Source organism: Nothobranchius furzeri, chromosome 17 (genome assembly GCF_043380555.1).
Source record: "Nothobranchius furzeri strain GRZ-AD chromosome 17, NfurGRZ-RIMD1, whole genome shotgun sequence".
Lineage (NCBI taxonomy): Eukaryota > Metazoa > Chordata > Actinopteri > Cyprinodontiformes > Nothobranchiidae > Nothobranchius > Nothobranchius furzeri.
In genome coordinates, this window is record NC_091757.1 from 374,503 (window position 1) to 393,382 (window position 18,880).

General features: G+C 44.0%; 1 protein-coding gene across 1 annotated transcript; it reads left to right on the forward strand.

Moving 5' to 3' along the window:
* Positions 1-780: 780 nt before the first annotated feature.
* LOC129154327 (uncharacterized) lies at positions 781-4,498 on the forward strand. The gene is made up of 4 exons (XM_070545928.1): positions 781-1,918; positions 2,014-2,246; positions 2,315-2,688; positions 3,165-4,498. Exons 1-3 carry the CDS (start codon positions 1,651-1,653, stop codon positions 2,444-2,446), a joined length of 633 nt encoding a protein of 210 aa, XP_070402029.1. The 5' UTR covers positions 781-1,650; the 3' UTR covers positions 2,447-2,688; positions 3,165-4,498.
* Positions 4,499-18,880: the final 14,382 nt, after the last annotated feature.

Sequence of the window (18,880 nt, forward strand, 5' to 3'; positions counted from 1 at the left end):
ATTACCTATTATGATCAATATCTTTGTTTTTTGTTGATAATATTGTGTGTATGTCTTATTTTTTTATATCTTTAGATAACAGCTGCACCTGTTGCGAAAACTGACTTTGCGTTGGCGAGATCACGGAAGAGGAAACTAGATGGTGCTATTGCTAGGAGGACAGGTTAATATGTTGTCTTTCATAACTAAAAACAGTGGACAAAAATATGAATTGTTTATCGTCGTCTTCCGGGTCCGGGTCGCGGGGGCAGCATCCCAACTAGGGAGCTCCAGACCGTCCTCTCCCCGGCCTTCTCCTGGCAGGACCCCAAGGCGTTCCCGGACCAGATTGGAGATGTAACCTCTCCAACGTGTCCTGGGTCGACCCGGGGGCCTCCTGCCGGCAGGACATGCCCGAAACACCTCCCCAGGGAGGCGTCCAGGAGGCATCCTGACCAGATGCCCAAACCACCGCAACTGGCTCCTTTCGATCCGGAGGAGCAGCGGTTCTACTCCAAGTCCTCCCGAATGTTCGAGCTCCTCACCCCATCTCTAAGGCTGAGCCCGGCCACCCTACGGAGGAAACTCATTTCGGCCGCTTGTATCCGCGATCTCATTCTTTCGGTCATTACCCAAAGCTCATGACCATAGGTGAGGATTGGGACGTAGATCGACCGGTAAATCGAGAGCCTGGCTTTCTGGCTCAGCTCCCTCTTCACCACGACAGATCAGCTTAGCGTCCGCATCACTGCAGATGCTGAACCAATCCACCTGTCGATCTCCCGATCCCTCCTACCCTCATTCGTGAACAAGACCCCGAGATACTTAAACTCCTCCACTTGAGGTAGGACCTCTCCCCCGACCCGGAGTTGGCAAGCCACCCTTTTCCAGTCGAGAACCATGGTCTCAGATTTGGAGGTGCTGATCCTCATCCCAGCCGCTTCACACTCGGCCGTGAACCTACCCAGAAAGAGCTGAAGGTCAGAGCTGGATGAAGCTATGAACTGAAACTATGAATTGTTTATGTTAAATTTATATTCAATCTTTCAGCATTTAGGTACATTATGTGCTTTTTGGCCATCTCTGCAGGCAAGAGTGATACAACACAAGTCCACATCTGTCCAAAAGTAAGGAAAGACTCTGAGACACACGTGCGTTTTTTTGAGACATTACACAAGAACTTGCCACGGAGTGCTCCCTTGATGTCCAGGGCACCATGTTACAGAGAGTTTGTCCCCAATTCTGTCTCCTTGTTACCAAAGTTTCTTCTTGCATACCGAACACCAGAGACTGTGCGGCTATCTCCAGTGCAACTACAGGCAGCATGCAAGGATTTCTGTGTTGATGACCTCAGTGAATCACAGGTGAAAGCAGTAGAGGAGGAGACCAGGGCCCAGAGCTCATCATCCATCTGGTACAGACAAAGAGCAGGAAGACTAACAGCTTCTAAACTAAAACAAGTTTTGCAGAGCAGTCAGTAAAGACCATCTAGGGCTTTGATCAAGTCCATATGCTACCCAGTAACACAAAAGCCATGTACAGCAGCATTAAGATATGGCTATAATTTCGAGGCAACAGCCAGAAAGCAGTACGAACATGTCCAGCGTGAACTCCATGAAGGCTTTTTCCTGTACGGACAGTGGGCTGTGGCTAAACCCAAAATAGCCATACATGGGAGCCTCATCAGATGGAGTCGTTTCATGTGACTGTCATGGAACCGGGGTGTGTGAAATCAAGGGTGTGTCCGAATCCACAGGAAGGATTCTTATGAATACGGGTGTCATGGTCTGTGCTGAGCTAACACCTGTTTGTGTTGAGTTTCTCTGTGTGCAGGTGGGTGTGTCCGGAGAGCAGCTGTTGTTGATCTCCTCATCAGTGGTCAGGGGATTTAAGGAGTGTCGGGACAACACATCAGCGCTGGATGATTACTCAGTATTGGGTAGTATTCTCGCCAGAACCTTGCCTGTCTTGTGTATTTCCTGTTTACCTTGCTTCGATCAAGTTAATCTGCCCTGTTACCTCCGACCTCCTCAGGTACCTTCCATTCATCTGCCAAACTTCCACCACCAAGCCAGAGACTCACCGGATCATCCTGCTCACCAGCCCGTCACTTGCCCCTGACCGCCTGCTCTCCAACCCCCACCTGCCATCAGTACAACCTGGACTCCGGTGCTCAGCTCCCAGCCATTTCCTCTGCCTCTCGCCCGACCAACTCAGCCAGCCTGGCCGTGCCCTCCTCTCAAACTCTCTCTAAATACCTGGAAACCGTAAGACAAAATCTCATTACCTTTATGCCCGTTGTCCTGCAACTACTCACTCTGGTTTTCTGCTGCAGAACTTCATCAGAACCTCCCGAATCCCATTCACTATCTGCATCACTCATCCAACTTTAATAAATAATTTTACTCACCTTCTGCCTGTGTGTGATTCTGCATGTCGTGGGTCAAAAGACTTCAACCCAACATGACAACGGGTCCTCGCCGGTCTTGCAAGACCGGGTCCTTTAAGACCGCTAAAACCGGAAGTCAGCGGCTCTGAATTCGGACAGTCTAGCCTTCACCTCTACGGTGGCCCGTAGGTCCCGTCACAGCCGTGGCAGCAGCTACACGCAAAGAAAAAAAGCTAAAGCTAGCGAAAATGGAGCAGGAATATTAAGGAGCTAGAGCAGCTTCACATCCATCAGCAGCTTTTGTTCACAACCGCTTTCAGGTAAAGTAACTTTGTTTATTCTAGAAGCTTTCAGGACTTACATGTGAACTTTAGATGGTTTCATGTATGTTTTAAGCTACAGAATGAACTTGTTAAACATACACAACACATTTCTACAGAGTATTATCATGTAGATAATTCATATAAACCAAATGCATTATAAATGTCAAATGCAGTAGGATGCTTTCTAATGTAAATTGGACCATAGAACTTATTTTGCATCAAATGGGGGTAAAACGTTTTAAAAAACAGGCTTTTTAATAAAATAGCATTGAACAGTTTTCAATGTGCATTTGTTTATTCAACTTAAGCCTAATAATGATTAGATTTGTCTTAAAAATGTAAATTCTCTGTAGTTTTTATTTAACTATTCCCTGCTGCTTTTCTTTAAACTGAACAGAACCAGTGTACTGCAGGTTATATGTTTTGTTTTACATTTTTCTATTAAAAAAACCCTCTTTTTTAATTTATTACAGGTCAGCATGCACTGTGCTGCACATCTGCATCGGTGCTGGTGAGGTTGTGGGTCTGGAGGATGAGCCTGAGGAAGATGTGTGTGGACGAGGTCAGTGGTGCTCTGTCCTGCAGGAGGTACCAGCAGACCACCACTACTGTTAACAGGCAAGTCATTTATGTAGGAACCTCTATTATAAACCACACTGTGGTTTTATTTGCTGAAGAGTTACAATTGTTATACCGGTGGATCCATAAACCATCTCCTCATTTCATATTTCTGAATACGTCTTAGAGATGTAACAGCCATCGTCTGAGCCAGCCCAGCAGGCCCTGTAGATGGACGATGGAGTGGACAGTGAGAGGAAGCGCCCCAAAGTTCTCTCTGCAGACCGTCCTGTATGATGTTCCTCTGACCAGAAAAGTCCAGCCACGGGTCTGCTCCAGCCCTCCATCCACGTCTGGATCCTCCTGCAGCAGATCCAGCTGCACTGTTAAAGACTTCCTGCTCACTCAGTTTAAAAAAATGATCCAGGAAGAGTCACTCAGGTTAATCCTGCTTTAACCGTACAAAACTGGTCCATACTGGTTTTGATCTGTAAATAAGTGTAACGTATTATAAATAATCTTGTCTCCTTACCATCTTTTCATTTTCTGTTCATGTGACATGTTCAAAAACATCTGTAATAATAAAACTGGTGATAAAATCAATGACCAGATAGTTATTAGTATTTGTTTTAATAAATGTGTTCAAATATCAAACAGCTAAATAACATTAACATGATGACAGTAGAAGGCCTCTCTCTCCAAGGAGGACCACCAGGTAAAGCCTCTCCTGACCCTGGACACCTGCAGTCCTACAGAGAAAATCAGAGACCACAGGTGACAAAAAGGCAATAAACACATTTTTACATTTATCCACATGAGAAGATAAAAATTATATTCTTCACATAAACACTTTTTACTTCATTTAAACGTGTCAGCTGTGTAAATCCCTGAATGTTAAACTACTTTTCACAGAAGAACTTCTGTGGTTGTGTGTAAACAGCTTCTCTCTTCACCTCTAAGCTTAATAAAAACGCTTCTTTGCTCCGTTGTCCTTAAAACAAATGACAAGTTTAATTCGCCACACACACACACACACACACACACACACACACACACACACACACACACACACACACACACACACACACACACACACACACACACACACACACACACACACACACACACACACACAAGTAATGTGTCTATAGTTATATTGTGATGTCTTAGTAAATATTGTATTTGGTGAAAGATAAACTTTATTGTATTTATTCTAGTGGATCTATAATTAAATGGATAAACTAGTAGTAGCACATCCAACATCAAGGAAAGCAAAAAGTTATTATCAGGAGAGGGAGAATGTTTTATTGGTTAGCAGCAGTGTGCTAGACGATGGCCCCCTCCATGAGGCCAACACAGCTCAGCAGAACATCGTTGTAGCTTCTCCTGGGGAGAAAAACACTTACAGAGAAAATAAAGTTAACAGCTAAAATTACAGAAAATAATACAGTTAAAGAGCAGATTGTAGAAGAAAGCAGTAGAGTGTGGAAAGTGGTCAGTGTATCCTCCAGCAGTCTAAGCCTATAGCAGCATAACTACAGAGATAACTCAGGATAATCTATCCTATTTAGATGGAGGCATGTTGGAGTCAGGGCAAGAGAGAGCCGTCTTTACCGACTGTACACTCCACCTCCCTCTACTCCCCCACTTGTCCAGATCTAAGCTAACATCAGATTTTAACCAAAAGCCCTATCAAATAAAAATGTTTTAAGCCTATTCTTAAAAGTAGACAAGGTGTCTGCCTCACGGACTAAAGCTGGGAGCTGGTTCCACAGGAGAGGAGCCTGATAACTAAAAGATCTGCCTCCCATCCTAATTTTAGATATTCTGGGAACCACCAGTAAACCTGCAGTCTGAGAGCGAAGTGCTCGGTTAGGAATGTATGGAACAATCAGATCACTGATGTATGATGGAGCTTGATTATTAAGAGCTTCATATGTGAGAAGAAGGATCTTAAAATCTATTCTGAATTTAACAGGTAGCCAATGTAGGGAAGTTAAGACAGGAGAGATATGATCTCTCTTTTTAATTCTCATCAGAACTCTAGCTGCAGCATTTTGGACAAGCTGAAGACTTTTAACTACATTCTGTAGACTTCCTGAGAGTAATGAATTACAGTAATCCAGTCTTGATGTAATAAATGCATGAACTAGTTTTTCAGCATCACTCCTGGAAAGGATGCTTCTAATCTTAGCAATATTCCGAAGGTGGAAAAAAGAAATCCTACAAACTTGTTTAACGTGGGATTTGAATGACATGTCCTGGTCAAAGATAACACCAAGGTTCCTTACTTTGTTCTCGGAGATTAATGTAATGCCATTCAGGTCAGGTGATTGGCTAAGCAATTTCCTTTTCTGGATTTCTGGTCCAAAGATGAGAACTTCCGTATTGTCTTGATTTAAAAGCAAAAAGTTTAGAGTCATCCAATTTTTTATGTCCTCAAGACAAGCCTGCAATCTACCCAACCGATTAGGTTCATCAGGGTTAATGGATAAATATAACTGAGTATCGTCAGCATAACAGTGGAAGTTTATCCCATGCTGTCTAAAGACAGCATGAAGAAGATTTGTCATGTATATTTACAAAATGAAATCTGTCAGACAGGTAGGATTTAAACCAGCCTAACGCTGCTCCTTTGATCCCTACAACATGTTCAAGTCTTTCTAAAAGAACATTGTGATCAACTGTGCCTTTAGCAAGCACATTGTCAGGACATCGTATGGATGTTAAAATCACCAAAAAATAGGACATAGTCATATTTTAGGATACAGTCTGCCACAAGATCATAGAAATCATTTAGGAAGTTAGAGTCAGTGATTGGAGGGCGATAAACCGGCACAACGAGCAGGCGGGGGGGGGGGAGATGCGCAGTTCAAACAGGCACAGTTCAAAGGAAGAAAATGACGTGGTGGGTGTAAGCTGTTTACAAGGAAAGCTGGATTTAAATATAACAACCAGCCCACCACCTCTGCCCCGCGATCTAGGGATATTAAAACAGGAGCAGCCAGGTGGTACCAGCTCCAGCAAGGCGCTTGAGTCACCAAACGGGATACAGGACTCACAGATGCACAGAAAACTCAAGCCATGTTGAATAAAAAAATCCCGAAGAATAAAAGTTTTGTTCTGCACAGACCTGGCATTGACCAGACCAAACCGGGCCTGCGGTGGGGCCGCAGCACCGGGATCACGCACGGGCACTATCTGCTCTTGCTCAGAGCCCGTAACCAAGCGCAGATTCTCCCATCAAACCCCACTCTGGCAAGGCCCTCGAGCCGAATGGCTGTGGCATTGTGCGAGCTCACCCTCAGAGCCGAACAAGTTCACAAGGCAGGGCGCGGAGTAATCCATCTGACATCTCGGAGCCACCGGGTCACAAGCTGGGCCGAATCGGACCAGCCGCTTCTTTAGGGATCCAGAAAGTCCAGCCCGACGTCTCACACACCGGCTACCTCGCTTTCCCAATCTTCTGCGATGCTTCCTTCTCGAGCTGGCGCAGACAGAAGGCCGACACATCACGGCCGGGGGGGTGGGGGGGGTGGGGGGCGCATGGGCAGTCCAAACAACAATGCCATTCGTGAGGTTCCCAGCACGCAGCGCCCACTACATCAACAGGAGGACGAAGCCTCAGCAGCGCAGCTTGATCATAAGTCACCAGAGAAGCCACACCGTTCAAAAAAACAGGGCGTCCGTGGGTCCTTAAAATGTCTTAAAAAGTCTTAAATTTGCTTTTCCAAATTTAAGGCCTTAAAAATCCTTAAAAATGACAAATAATCCTTAAATAGTTTCCAAAGGTCTTAAATGACCAAAGACCCAATAAACAAGATTATTTTATTTCTATCAAATGTTCGTGAATTTCTAGTTAGTGTTCAGCATTTTTTGTGTATGATGTTGGCATAAGCAGAACCGTACACATTCAGTTGGTTGTGAAAGGGGGCTATTTTTAGATGAGCACATTAGCTGGTCAAGCTAGTGGGAGCTTGTGCCATGGGGAAGTGGAAGTTTAATGGTAACTGGATGGCTAATCAGGCAATAGCTGGAAATTATAGCTTAAATTTAATTAGAAAAATTAGCTTAAATTTGGTCAAAGTGGCCTTAAAAAGGTCTTAAAAAGTCTTAAATTTGGCTCCCTTAAACCCGCAGATACCCTGGAAAAAGCATCAGAAACAACAAGAGTGCATAAAAGCCAACATAAAAGCCAATAAAACGCAAGGTTCCATTGTGTGAACAGGATGAGCAGCTCGCTGCGTGCACCCGCGCAAGCGCCATCTTGAACTTCTCCTCTTTAGCTGCAGGACTGTAGGGGACGACTTCTCTTGCGGCGGTACTGCTTCATGCAACCGTTCCCATACACCTGCAGATCATCTTCTCATCCAGCGGGAGTATGATGGGAACTTGTAGCCAGCCGTAGATCGCCAGAACGTTGTTTCCACAGCTGTAACAACTCTAGCTCTCTGCGTATATTCTAAGATTCCTATTGTTAATCTCTAGATTTGCCTTCCAGGCAGATTATCGTGAATCTCCAGAGATTCTACGCCTCTGACCTGCAACCTCAGCTCATGTCCTGGTTACCTGATCGCCCTGTTGTGCGACCATCCTTTGATTTGTGCGTGTCCTGGCCCTCATCCAGCTCACCACCAGTGAGACTCAGATCCTGTACTTAAGTCCATGCAAATCCTCTTTTTTCATCTTTCTGGAACCCCATCCTGAGAGACGGAGACCAGCATTCAACAAGCCGTGATAAATGAAAACAGACCCTGGCACCGGACCTTCAAATCAAACCTATGTACCCTCTACAGTCCGTACGAAACTCATCCGCTGGGTCCATGTTTCACAAGTTACGTCAAGGAAAATGTGTCGGCCTGTGAGACATGTGCATGCAACAAGACCAACAATAGACCACTTTCAGGAATACTTCACCCTATGTTGATCCCAAAGAGATCACGGCCCTGTTCAAAGGTATGACAACCATCCTCACAATAATCAATAGTTTTTCTAAGGCCTGTCATTTGGTTCTCCTGAGAAAACTGCCTTTGGCTCTTCAGACTTCTCAGCTCCTTGTAAATCATATCTTTCATTTTCATAGCATTCCCCAAAACATCTTGTCTGACCGGGGTCTACATTTCCTCTTTTAGATTTAGAAAAATTTCTGTAAGTTCCTCAGAATCTCTGTCAGTCTAACATATGGATATCACCCACAGTCTAATGGTCAGGTTGAGCAAATGAACCAAGAGCTTGAATCTTTCCTGAGATGCATCACAACTAATAACCCCACTGACTGGAGTCAACTTCTTCTTTGGGTGGAGTACACACATAATGCTCACATATCCTCTGCGACTAGTCTCTCATCGTTTGAGCCCTCTTTAAGTTACCAACCCCTCTTTTTCCCCTCAGAGGAATAGGAGTTTTCTGGCACTACATCAGGCGATGCCACTGCATTTGGTCCAACACAGTCACTGCACTCCACTGGACTGCTGACCAAAACTGGCGCTTTGTTGATCGTTGGTGGGTCCCTGCTCCACAGTACACCCCCTGTTCAGAAGGTTTGCTTATCAGCTCGCAACATTCCTCGTAAGTCTCTTTCCAGTAAACTGTTTCCCAGGTTCCCTGGCCCCTATGATATTCTCTTGGTGCTTAGCCCTACTGCCGTTCATCTGCGCCTCCCTCCCACTCTTTATGTCAGGGGTGCCCAGTCCTGGTCCTGGAGGGCCGGTATCCTGCATGTTTTAGTTTGAACTCTGTTTCAACGCACCTGATTTCAATCAGCAGCTAATAACATGGGCTGCATGGTGGTGCAGTTGTTAGCACTGTTGCCTCCCAGCACGAAGGTTGCCGGTTCGAAACTCGGCTGTGGCCTTTCTGCGTGGAGTTGCGTGTTCTCCCCATGCATGCTTGGGTTTCCTCCGGGTACTCCGGTTTCCCCCACAGATCACAACGTACCCTATAGGTTATAAATTGTAAGTCGCTTTGGATACAAGCGTCTGCCAAATAAATAAATAAACATGAACATAAACAGGTTTCTGCAGAGCCTGATGAGCTGCTACACAGGTGTTTCAACCACTGAATCAAGTCTGTTGGAGCAGAAAAACCACAAATCCTGCTGGATACTGGCCCTCCAGGACCAGGATTGGGTACCCCTGCTTTATGTACACTGTACCTTCCATGTTTCCCAGATCAAGCTGGGTGTCTCCAGTCCCCAGTGCAGCCTTTCTGGGCCTCCTCCATCCACCCTGGTCGTGGGTGGGGATCTGGCCTGGATTGTTCTGGATCGTGGTCTCTCGTTGTTGGCGTCGTGGTTGTCAGTATCTTGATGACTGGGAGGGTTATGGTCTAGAGGCCCACATGTGGGTTCCCCACTCTTTCTTCATCACCCCCGACCTGGTGGATAAGTTTGAGGCGTCCTGCTCTTAATCCTTGCCATTGGGTGGTGGTCGTTGGGAGGGAAGGGGGGATCAGTATCCTGTTCTACAAGTGTGCTTTTGTTTGCTTTTTATTTTTATTTTTCTCCTTTTTAGCTTCAGGACCCAAGGAGACACCTTCTCTTTGGGTGGTTCCGCTTCACACAACCGTTTCCACACACCTGCAGATCATTCGCTCACCCAGTGGGAGTATAAAGGGAACTTGTAAGCAGCCGTGTATTGTAAGTAGTAAGTAAGTAAGTAACTTTATTTGTATAGCACCTCTCACAGACAAAAAAGGTCACAAAGTGCTTCACAAGTTAAAAGGCAACAACATATAAATACAGTAAAATACAGCCACAATATACATAGTGTCAAATACAACCAATCTGAATGAGACTAAGTTTAAAATGCCTGGAGAAACAAATGGGTTTTAAGATTGCTCTTAAAAACATCAACTGAGTCGATTGAGCGTAATGACAGAGGTAGCTCATTCCAGAGCCTAGGAGCGACGGCCTGGAATGAGTGATCTCCTCGCTATCCTTGTCAGATAGTTGTTTCCACCGTTGAAATGTTTTGCGCTCTGGACACTTCTCAGAAGAAAAGCCGCTTGTGAATGCCTAGGGATCCTTCATCTATGACCTGCAGTTTGCTCTTCACAAGGAAGATATCTCAGCTCACGTCCTGGTTACCTGATTGCCCTCATACCACCTACTGTGTGCCCATCCTTTGATCTGTCCAAAGGATTATTAAAAACTGGTCTGATGAATCCAGATGGACCCTTTTCCAGAGTGATGGAAGGTTAAGAAGAGAGGCAGATGAAGTGATGCACCCATCAAGCCTAGTGCCTACTGTGCAAGCCTGTGGGGGCAGTGCTATGATCTGGGACTTGCTGCAGTTGATCAGGTCTAGGTTCAGCAACAGGATAGGCTTCAAGAATGATGTCAGGTGACTACCTGAATACACTGAATGACCAGGTTATTCCATCTTCCCTGAAGGCATGGGCGTATTCCAGGTTGACAATGCGAGGATTCGTCAGGCTCAGATAGTGAAAGAGTGGCTCAGGGTGCATGAGACATCATTTTCTCACATGGATTGGCCACCACAGAGTCCAGACCTTAACCCCATTGACAATATTTGTAATGTGCTGGAGAAGGCTTTGTGCAGTGGTCAGATTCTACCATCATCAATGCAAGATCTTGGTGAGACATCAATGCAACACTGGATGGAAATAAATCTTGTGACATTGCAGAAGCTCATCGGTACAATGTCACAGCGAATGTGTGATGTAATCAAAGCTAAAGGCGGTCCAACTACAGACAGCGGAAGCTACGTTTCTCCTTAATTCCACCAGGTGTTCTCACATTACACCCATTTTATCTGACCTACATTAGCTACCAGTTCTCTTTTGGATAAGTTTCAAAATCTTCCTGTTTATTCTTAAATCCACCCATAACCTGGAAATCTTATATCTCACAAGCCACAGGACATACAGTCAAGCACACACACGCACACGCACACACACACACACACACACACACACACACACACACACACACACACACACACACACACACACACACACACATGCAAACGGACACACACACACACACACACACAATCTTGTATTTCTGTCCATATTAGGACTTTGTATTGACTTCCATTCACTTTAGTAACATCTTATGTGTAAACTAAGCCACCATATTAGGACCGGGTTTTGGTTTTAACATGGACCATCAGTCTTCAGAAGATTAGTGAATATGCCATTTCTGGTCCTAAGTAGGATAGCTGTACAAGCACACACACACACACACACACACACACACACACACACACACACACACACTCACACCTAAGGACATTTTAGTCAGAACAATTAACCTGACAGTCATGTTTTTGGTCTGCGGGAGGAAGCCAGGCAACAATGCAAACTACTGCAACACTGTGTAGCCCTTTCTTTGTACTGTTAATATATTTAAAATAGTTAATGAGGTGAGACACACACACACACACACACACACACACACACACACACACACACAGGCAGTCACTTCCTCTCTGCTGTCTGAAGGGAGTTCATGGTTTAGATCTTTGATTTACCTGACTTCCCGGCTTTAACATGCTCCATATGGTGAACAAGGACCCATAAAGATGCCTGTAAAAGACAGTGGATTCCCACTGACAGTCCAGACCTCTGGCTCCGCTGTTTCTGCAGCGCTGTTGACTAAACTCTCCACATCACTACAGCATTCGTTCCTTTTGCATTAATATAAACTTGATTTCAGTGACTCGTTCTTTAGTGCCACTTTGTGTGTGTATGTGTGTGTGTGTTTCTGTGTGTGCGTGTGTGTGACTTTGTGTGTGTGTGTGTGTGTGTGTGTGTGTGTGTTTCTGTGTGTGCGTGTGTGTGACTTTGTGTGTGTGTGTGTGTGTGTGTGTGTGTGTGTGTGTGTGTGTGTGTGTGTGTGTGTGTGTGAGAGAGAGCGTGTGTGTGTTTGTGTGTGATTTTGTGTGTGTGTGTTGAGGGTGTTTGTGTGTGTGAGTTTGTGTGTGTTGAATGTGCACATGTGTGAATTTGTGTGTTTGTGTGTGTGAGTTTGTGTGTATGTGTGTTTGTGTGTTTGTGTGTATGTGTGTTTGTGTGTAAGTGTGTTTGCGTGTGTGTGAGCGAATGTGTGTGTGAGTTTGTGTGTGTGTGTTGTTTTTGTGTGAGGGCGTGAGAGTGTATGTGTGTTTGTGAGTGTGTGAGCGAGTGTGTGTGTGTGAGTTTGTGTGTGTGTTTGTGTGTGAGAGCGTGAGAGCGTGTGCGTGTTTGTGTCTGAGTTTGTGTGTGTGTGTTGAGCATGTTTGTGTGTTGGGCATGTTTGTGTGTGTGTGTGTGTGTGTGTGTGTGTGTGTGTGTGTGTGTTGAGCATGTTTGTGTGTGTGTGTGTGTGTGTGTGTGTGTGTGTGTGTGTGTGTGTGTGTGCTCTAGTTGTAGATGGCAGATCTCTACACCAAACAGATGGAGCAGAGAGGGATTCTGGCTGCAGCTCCTCCTGTAATATATAGATATGCTTTCTCTAATGATTGCTTCTGCTTCAGTGTGTGTCGATAAAATGAATCCAGTTTGTAAATTATTTTGGTTAATTCATGAATTAACATTCAACAGTTTAATAGTTATTCAGAATGTAAGTAATTCAGTTTAAAGCTGTTATCCAGCTCAGAGACGAGGAACACCAAATGTAATAAAAGACAGCCTCAAAAGTTGTTTCAACTTATTTTTCCTGTTTCACTTAAGTCTCCCTGTTTAGTTTTGATTGTGTAACTCAGTTTTTGTGTTTTGCTATTGAAAACTTAAACGTGCTTGTTATTTCAACAAATTGTTATATTATCCTCATTCTCATGTGTTCAGTAAACTTAAAACTGCAATTTGGAGTTATTTGTTGTTGTCATGTTGGCACCGTCAGTGAGAAGGGTGGTCGTAGGAATACCGTTGTGCCATGCCACACATCACATCAAACACTTTGAAATCAGCTCCTTGTGTTCCACTCCCACTAGCTGCCTGCAGTTAAGTGGTGTATGAGGCATGAGTTAGGCAGCGTTTTACACTGTTGTCGTTAGCTTCCTGCTTCACCCTTCGCCTGTGTTGGCACGACAGACGCCATTTTGGTAACACGAGTTAAAGCAATTAATCTGTTTGCTTAGTTAACAAACTGTTTATTTGAACATATAACTTTAAAACTCTAACTTTTATTAATAAGTTAAAATAATGTAGAACTGTGTGTTTGTTTAACAAAACAAAATGTTTTTCCACTTACTAATCTAACAAGATTTGTTGTTTCAACTCTCAACTTAATGGTCAAACAAAGCATAGTTATTATTTACAATTTTTGTACAACTTGGCATTTACAGTTAAATGAAAGTATTTATTTAAGTTGACATGACTCAAATTTTAAGGCAGCCGGTGAACTTTCGTTTTAAGTTATTCTGGTTTCCAATTTACTACAATGTATTATTTCTTATTGCATGGACATGTGGGAAAAGTGATGTGTTGTGAATGTTCTGTAATAATGCCAATTAATGCTCTCTATCAGTTTGGTGGGCCAATCACAGCGCTCTATCAGTTTGGTGCAGGGTAGTTTGATATGACTGAGTGGAAATGCAAAGATGGCAGCAGCTTGTTTCAAACCAATTCAATTTATGTATATAGTACCAAATCACAACAAGAGTCGTTTCAAGGCACTTCACACAGTAAACATTCCGATACAGGTCAGTTCATTAAGCCAATCAGTAAAAAGTTTCCTATATAAGGAACCCAGCAGGTTGCATCAAGTCACTGACTAGTGTCAGTGACTTTACAGCAATCCTCATACTAAGCAAGCATGCAGCAACAGTGGAGAGGAAAACTCCCTTTTAACAGGAAGAAACCTCCAGAGGATCCTGGCTCAGTATAAGCAGCCATCCTCCACGACTCACTGGGGATGGGGAAGAGAGAATATGCATCCCCACCCCAGCCTCACCACACACACACTTGAAATGGCTTTGGCATCACCTTTGGACTATTTCAACTTGGGCTTTTCTTTGAGTCAAAAGCAGACAGAGGTACTGAAGTAATTTTTTTAGAAAAATGATGTATTTGCACCTTCTTCAACAGTTTATGATGGACTGCCCCGTTGACTGACATCATGTTGTTTGTTGTCTAAAGCTGGGCAGACACTGTGTGACTTTTTCACTCGTAGCACTCAGCTTCAGCTCAAACTGTACGACTTCCTCGCAGGGCAGATCTCACGAGTCATGCGCTCACACTGTACGTCTGGTAGCAACACATCGGCCCTAAAAATATGCTAAAAATAGCAGTTTTTACACAACACGTCAGACTTTTTTGTCTTGTTTTGCCTGTTGTCCTTCGGGAGTGCTGCAGGAGGACACACAGGGATTTATGGGGGTTGGATGAGGAAAACGAAATAAAGATTCAAATCAAATCAACTTTATTTATAAAGCGCTTTCACATGGCCAAAATTGACAAACAATGCACTGTACACCAATAAAAGCACCACAATAGGGCAGACATATAACCATTTAAAATACAATAAGAAATCTTTTAGAACTACAATAGGAAATCCATTTAAAATACAATACGAAATCCTGAGCGCAAGTTCGCAATCCATATCCGGCCTACGTCCCCCAACATCAATGTCCAAACGCCAGCGAGAACAGATGTGTTTTTAATCTGCTTTTAAAGGTTTCCAATGATTTGGCCTGCTTTACATCAGCTGGCAACTCATTCCAGAGACTTGGTCCAAGTACTGAAAAGGCACGACTCCCATGAGACTTCAGGCTGTACCTGGGCACAGTTAGTAGTCTCTGGTCAGTTGACCTAAGGGAACACACCGGGACATGTTGGTGGATGATTTCAGAAAGATATTTAGGAGCCCCTGAGTTTAACGTGTTAAACACAAACAGAATGACCTTAATCCTGATGTGATAAAAGACAGGGAGCCAATGCAAGGCACGTAGGACTGGTGTAATATGTTCAGACCTCCTGGTAGATGTTAACAACCGAGCAGCCGGGTTCTGAACCGCCTGGAGGCGTGCTAGTGGAGCTCGCCTAAGCCCCGCATATAGCGAGTTGCAATAATCCAGCCTGTTGAATTTGACATGAACATGACAAACACGCTTTCTGGAGAATATTTGTGAGTAAAAAAAACGTGTAGAAATAAAAATGAACAACGTGTGTTATTAGGGAAATAGCAGGCGAGCGGTGTTGATGCAGGATTGCACATGCGCTGTGAGTGGTTCTGATACTTTTTGGGTTGCAGCTGCTCGCAGCGCCGCTTCAAAAGTGCGATACCCTGACGAGGGACGAGCAAAATATTAAACACGCCAGAAGTTTGTGCGAGCTCACGACTGCCGATCGGCAGCTGGTCACGTGGTGTTAATCGCCTCTCGTAACCCCCTGTACACTACACGACCGCTCGGCGCAAAACTCGCCCCGATGTCGTGGATTCTCGCATGAGTGGAAAATCGGCTCAAAAAAGTGAAAAAGTCACACAGTGTACGCCCGGCTTTACAGCATGCAGAGACCGTTTGAAAGACAACCGTAGACTCCGCCCCTCTGTCTATGGGTTCTGGCCAGACTATATATTCATATATAGGATGACTTGTCCGGCTATTGTTTAGCTCTGCTAAAAGCCAAAAGTTACGTGTTGTCTGTTGAGTTCCCTTCCAGCATAGCAGAGGGAAACTGCATTTGCTTTTAGAACTTAGCTAACTGACCACTAGCTTGTTGTTCTTGTCTGAACCAACCTGCATTTCTTCTAACTGAGGCCATTTAAAGATCTACCACACCGACTACTATATTAAATGTTTGTGACCTTTCCACAACCCCCCCCCCCCCCCCCCCAAAAAAAATGTCTGAGGCAAACCCTTGTCATGCACATAACTTTCCATTAATTACAGTTTTTTTCTCCTTTATGAAAGTTTTATTTTTGGTTTCATGCCAATACAGATTACTCTGCTGATGGTGAAGGAGATGAGCAATGGGCACAGCAGGACATTCACACAAAATAAACTTATATGTTTATATTGCCTCCCAGAGGTGTGGAGCTATGGGGCATGTAACTATGTTTAGACCCGCCCCTCAGGGGGGTTTGGGCTAATAGGGCTGTAAAGATGTCACATCCAGCAACTCTGCAGGCTTCTTGCTAAACACAAACAGAAATCAAATCAGTCTTATTTCCTGTTCTTACAATTAGGAAACATGATAAATTTGCAATGTCAACCATAAGGTAATTGAGCCGTTCGGCTGCAGCTTAGCATTTAGCAGGAGGTTTAGCCAAAACCTCACCCTAACTCTAGTCCTTCAGCTGTTTCCTTTGTTTAACCCCTAACCTTAAAAAGCATGCCTCTCAGAGTTCTGAGAAGACTTGAGCAAAGAGGAAGTGTTTAGTTACAAATTAAACATGCGTGTGTCATGAGCCATAAATCAACAGGCCTGGCAGCATAGCTGCTACTGAAGCAGCATGTGGTACCAAAGCTCTCATCGTAAAGTTTTAGGCTCTGACTTCCATCTGTGCTTCTCAAAGAGGATATGGGTGATGGGACACAGGACAAAACAGAAACCTGGAGAAAGGAAGTGAAACTTAGCATCACAATCTGGGAATTACAAAGGAGAAGAGAAGAAACAAAGTTTGAAATACAACTATATAGACATTGCAGCAGAAATGTTCCTGGCACTGTTGAGGTGTCTCCTTTTGTTGATAGTTCAGGGCAGGGCTATTCAATTCTGGGCCTTGAGAGCTGGGATCCAGCATGTGTTAGTGGTTTCTCTGGTCCAACACACTAGATTCAGTGGTTGATTCACCTGTGCAGCAGCTCATCAGGCTCTGCAGAAGCCTGTTAATCACCTGCTGATTGAAATCAGGTGTGTTGATACAGGGCTAAAATAAATGTTATGGGTACCAGCCCTCAAGGCCTGGAATTGAGTAGTTCTGGTCTAGGGCTTAGGGCTGCAAGCACACGGACCTCTAATATAGGGGTGTTCAGTCACGGGCCTTGAGGCCCGGTATCCAGCATGTTTTGGTTTTAACCCTGCTTCAACACAACTGATTTCAATCAGCAGGCGATTAACGGCTTCTGCCGAGACTGATGAGTTGCTGCACAGGTGATTCAACCAGTGAATCTAGTAGTTTGGACCAGAGAAACCAGTAAAATGTGCAGGATACTGGCCCTCGATACCCGAAGTTGAATAGCCCTGCTCTAAATGGTCCAGATCACACTTGTACCAACAAGCACCCAGAAAGTGCCCCTATGTGACCATGAAATCCGAGATGAAACATAGCAGTACATTCAGACATTTTCTTAGGAAATATTATTTAGTTAATAATTAAACATTAAAGGAATTTTGTGTATTGAGAGAGAATACCATTGTGATAGTAAGAAACCCCGTTAGGGTAGTTTTGAACCTCTACATTACACCCGCACTGCGCCACTACACCACAGTCCATGATCAACAGCTAAAAAATGTATTTATTCACTTGGTTTTATGTGTAAATAAAATTAGTAGCACTCACCAAAGTTGCTGATTATAGATGAAAATCATCCTCCTCTCTGCACAGGAAGACTTCAGTAAAAGCTGTCTTTGCTTTTTATTTCCATCATTAATTCCTGTGGCCATGGAGGCCAAGGCTGAGAGTCTCCTCTGAGACAAACTAGCGACAGGGTTGTATGGACACACATGATGATGTCCAGCTTCTCTGAAAAAGTCCATCTTGAAAATGAACTAAAACAGTCTCCGTTAGCCACATGGTTTGCTCTCTGTTGAAAAACGACAATGATGTTGGTGGATGGCTAATGACACGTTTTACCCATGATACACTTGGAGATGGTTTTGGAGATCCACTTGTTAGTTAGCAGGTCATAAAGCTACATGTGAGAGAAAATAATAAAACATAAAACAATCCCACACTTCCAATAATATTATAGAGGTTTGTTTTATTCTTGGTTATAATAATAATACCAGCAGGATGCTTTGTGACCCAACCAGCTCAGTTAACATAATTCATTGGCCCAAACACGCCTGAACCCATCGGCCTTACTCAATTTGGGTTTGGTCTCCAGTTAGAAGTCCAGCGATCAGCCCTGTAGAATCAGAAGGGTTTCATTGACATACGTATGTGCGAGAATCACAACATTAAGAAACGGCTGTGGTACTTGGTGCAAGAAAAAATAAATGGTAGGCAAAATTAGAATTTAGAAGTTAACACAATGAAATGATATAATTTAGGGAGACAATAATTTGTGAAGCAGCTTCTTTGTACAGGGAGGAAGTTAACTCCTTTGTTGGATGGTGTGATGCAAATTTTCTACAACTCATTGTTGGCAAAACACAAGAGCTGGTTATTGATTTTAGAAAGAAAAAACAAACATTCTCTCCAGTGGTCATCAAAGGCCAACCTGTTGAAATTGTGGAGACATAAATATCTTGGGGTGTACCTCGACGATAAGTTAAACTGGGAAAGGAACAGTGATGCTGTTGTTAAAAAGGCCCGGTCCAGATTGTTTTTTCTTAGGAAGCTAAGATCCTTTGATATAAGTAGGAGGCTCTTGAATGTGTTTTATCGGGAGATTATGGCCAGTGTGTTGTTTTATGCTGTGTTGTGTTGAGGCAGGAGCCTCACTGCCGAGGACAAAAACAGGATCAACAATATCTGGCTCAGTGGTTGGGCAAAGCCTGGACTCATCTGACATGGTCA